Source organism: Mandrillus leucophaeus, unplaced genomic scaffold (assembly GCF_000951045.1).
Source record: "Mandrillus leucophaeus isolate KB7577 unplaced genomic scaffold, Mleu.le_1.0 Scaffold410, whole genome shotgun sequence".
Classification (NCBI taxonomy): Eukaryota; Metazoa; Chordata; class Mammalia; order Primates; family Cercopithecidae; genus Mandrillus; species Mandrillus leucophaeus.
Window position 1 is genome coordinate 1,119,988 of NW_012104366.1, and position 3,823 is coordinate 1,123,810.

General features: G+C 45.5%; 1 protein-coding gene across 2 annotated transcripts in view; it reads left to right on the forward strand.

Moving 5' to 3' along the window:
* SUSD1 (sushi domain containing 1) overlaps positions 1-3,823 on the forward strand; it is a 128,807-nt gene that overhangs the window by 56,210 nt on the left and 68,774 nt on the right. For both annotated transcript variants that reach the window (XM_011992456.1, XM_011992458.1), the window contains exon 9: positions 2,774-2,966. In XM_011992456.1, the coding sequence (XP_011847846.1) occupies positions 2,774-2,966 (193 nt within the window). The remainder of the gene's footprint in view (positions 1-2,773; positions 2,967-3,823) is intronic.

Below are 3,823 nucleotides of genomic sequence, written 5' to 3' on the forward strand. Positions count from 1 at the left end.
GTGTTAGCCAGGATGGTCTCGATCTCCTGACCTCGTGATCCACCCGCCTCGGCCTCCCAGAGTGCTGGGATTACAGGCGTGAGCCACCACACCTGGCCAAAAAAAAATTTTTTTTTTTTTGAGACGGAGTCTTGCTCTGTTACCCAGGTTGGAGTGCAGTGGGGCAATCTTGGCTCACTGTGACCTCCACCTTCCAAATTCAAGCGACTCTCGTGCCTCAGCCTCTCAAGTAGCTGGGATTACAGGCGTGCACCACTATGCCCTGCTGATTTTTGTATTTTTAGTAGACACATCGTGTCACCATATTGGCTAGGCTGGTCTCGAACTCCTGACCTCAAGTGATCCATCCACCTCGGCCTCCCGAGGTGCTGGGATTACAGGTGTGAGCCACTGCGCCCAGGTCAAAATTAATTAATTTATTCTATTTACCAAAAGGATATCATGTATTAGGACCTGGAAGTTTACAATTCAAACTAATAGAATATATAGGTAAACAGGCAACTACAATATGGTATAATGAGTGCTTTGACAAAAAGTAAATTAATAATGGAATAATAAGAGTAAATAAGTATAAAAAGAGAGATTTTATTTGTAAGTGTGTGTGTGTCCAGGTACAATTTTTTTGTTTTTTTTGAGATGGAGTCTTGCTCTGTCATCCAGGCTGAAGTGCAGTGGTGTGATCTTGGCTCACTGCAACCTCCCTCTCCCAGGTTCAAGCAATTCTCCTGCCTCAGCCTCCCTAGTAGCTGGAATTCCAGGCATGCGCCACCATGCCCAGCTAATGTTTGTAGTTTTAGTAGAGATGGAGTTTTGTCATGTTGGCCAGGCTGGTCTCGAACTCCTGACTTCAAGTGATCCAGCCGCCTTGGCCTCCCAAAGTGCTGGGATTACAGATGTGAGCCACTTGCCAGGCCCAGGTACAATTTTTTTAACCAGAAGCAAAGACTGTTATACTGAGTCATAGAAAATAAGTAGGAATTGACAGGGCGCAGTGGCTCACGCCTGTAATCCCAGCACCTTGGGAGGCTGAGGCAGGTGGATCACGAGATCAGGAGATGGAGACCATCCTGGCTAACACAGTGAAACCCCATCTCTACTAAAAATACAAAAAATTAGCCAGGCATGGTGGCAGGCACCTGTAGTCCCAGCTACTCGGGAGGCTGAGGCAGGAGAATGGCATGAACTTGGGAGGTGGAGCCTGCAGTGAGCCAAGATCGTGCCACTGCACTCCAGCCTGAGAGACAGAGCGAGACTCTGTCTCAAAAAAAAAAAAAAAAAAAGTTAGATAAAGGTTAATTTGTATGACATGTGAAATACTCTTAAATTGACTGGAAAAAAGTCAATATTTAAAAGTGTTTTGCTAAAGAGAATAGACATATTGCCTAAACATGCATGAACACATTATGCCTCACTAGTAAGTGGTTCAGAAGAATAGGGGACTGCCAGACCGTGGGGGAGCAGCTCCGACGATAGCACAGTCTAGGTTGTGGTCATGGATATGGGTGGCAGAGGTGGAGTGAAGGAAGTTCATAGCATTGAGCTCTAAGAACTCTGAGGCCAATATTTGATGGTTTACCTGTAAGGACCTTTAAGTTATCCAAGAGAATTCAAAGAGTTTGAGAGAGAAGAATCCTTATGAACCACGTGTCAGGGTCTTGGATGACTGTGGAAATTGATAGAGAAGAGTGAGTGAGTGACGGGAATAAGGAGGGATTGCAGGTGGTATAGACAATGGTGCTAGCAACGGTGGCAACACTGAGCATATGTCTCCACCAGCTAATGCACACTAACTGATCAAGGGCTGATCATATTACTTATGGGACCTTCACGAAAGTTTTTTCCTTATAACTCCCTGCTGGAGCTGGCAGTGCGTAGAGGATGATTTGTGTGATATGACTCCACGGATCAAAAGCCCTTTTACCAGAGGTCTAATAGGAAGGATCCAGTGAAGTACCATAGCATTTGCTTTGAATGCATAATCTGGGGTGGTCCCCATATGTTTTTGTTTTTTTTCCCCTCCATGGGCAGGATTAAGGAACCCACCTAGTTTAAGTACACTGTTCTATGAGGCTTGTCCATGGATTTCTTACAATGAAAAGAAATTAAAAGAATTTTGGCTGGATGCAGTGGCTCACACCTGTATTCCCAGCACTTTGGGAGGCTGAGGTGGGAGGATTGCTTGAGGCCAAGAGTTCGAGACCAGCCTGGGCAACAAAGTAAGATTCTGTCTCTTCAAATAAATTGTAAAAATAATTATCCAATAATTACCCAGGTGTGGTGGCGCGTGCCTGTAGTTCCAACTACTTGGGAAGCTGAGGATCACTTCAGTCCAGAAGTTTGAGATTGCTGTGAACTAAGATTGTGCCACTGCACTCCAGCCTGGGTGACAGAACCAGCCCCTGTCTCAGAAAAGAGAGAGAGAACTATTCAGACGGGAAGGAGAAAAAAAAATAATTTTGCCCATTAGCTCCAATGTAATCTCTTTCATTTGGGTGATAATCAAGGGATTATTTTAGAATAGACTAACATTTTCTTCATCTGAGATTGTAGTTAATGCATTTTAAGCTTGGTCCTATACCTGATTGTGAGGACAGGTAAGGTAGCTTTGTAAAGTCCTTCTTCCGGTTAGCTTGCTACTGTCTTAAAAATAATTATAAGTAGGCAAGGATAAATAAAAGGAACTTTCTTGCTTTAACTCCATTTTGCTAATAGTCTAGGCACCTGTTAGCCAATGGAAAATTTAATGCAACACTTTCTTTTAATCTCATGGCAGTTTACCGTTCTGGGTCAGAGGTGGTATCTGGATAACTTTTGTCACGCAACATCGTTTAACTTCACAACGTGGGAGCGAGCGCCTGTAGTGTGTTTGGATCTGTATCCTACGACTGATTATGCGGTGAACGTGACCCTGCTGGGATCTCCTAAGGGGCACTCGGTGCAAATAACAATAGCAACTCCCCCAGCAGGTGGGTGTAGATGTCTCTCTTTCTTGTGCCTCAGGACAAATTGCCTATGTGAATTGAGCTATGCAGTGTGTGTGTGGGGGGGCATAAAAGTGCTAGTCTGGGAGTCAAGAGACAGGGGTTCCAGGTCTAACAAACTTTGTTAGCTGTGTCTGGGGTTCAGGATGCCTGAACCTTACCACTTATCCCCTTCCCTGCAGGGTACTGGCTCGTAGAGGGCACAGACCAAGGGTGGACTGATTTATTCAGAGCTCCCTGGGAGTCCTAAATTGAGAATTTTGTAAAGCATTTTGTCTCTCACCCCAAATTTAAGACAACTGAACCCTAAGGGTATTCATTATCGGCAACTAGAACCAACTTCCGGGAGACCAGAAACGTGGGTCCCACTGTGTCAGGCAAAACGGCCTCAGGACTGGGCCATGTATAAGCACATTAACTTGACATAGAGAACAGAGGCCTGATTAAGGTCAGGCTGCTTAGAAATTCTTCCCTTGCAGCCTTTTGAGGAAGCCACCTAGGTGCCAACTGTATTAACTCCACAGCTCCCCCTAGTGGGATGGCTGTAGTGCAGCCATCACTACTGTTTCTTTTGTTCTTTAATCCTGCGGGTTTATCAGACAAATTTATGGGCAACCAGAAGAGGCTGCCCCTTTGAAGGAAAACAGCAGAAGAGGGTAGGTCCTGCTGCTACCTCCCTGAGGCCTCTCTGTGATATTCACCACTGCTTTTGTGGGTCAGGGTGGGCAGTTTGGCCTTTGCATTTAGAAGACTCTGGGCCAGGTGTGGTAGCTCATGATTGTAATCCCAGCACTTTGGGAGGCCGAGGCGGGTGGATCACCTGAAGTCGAGAGTTCGAGACT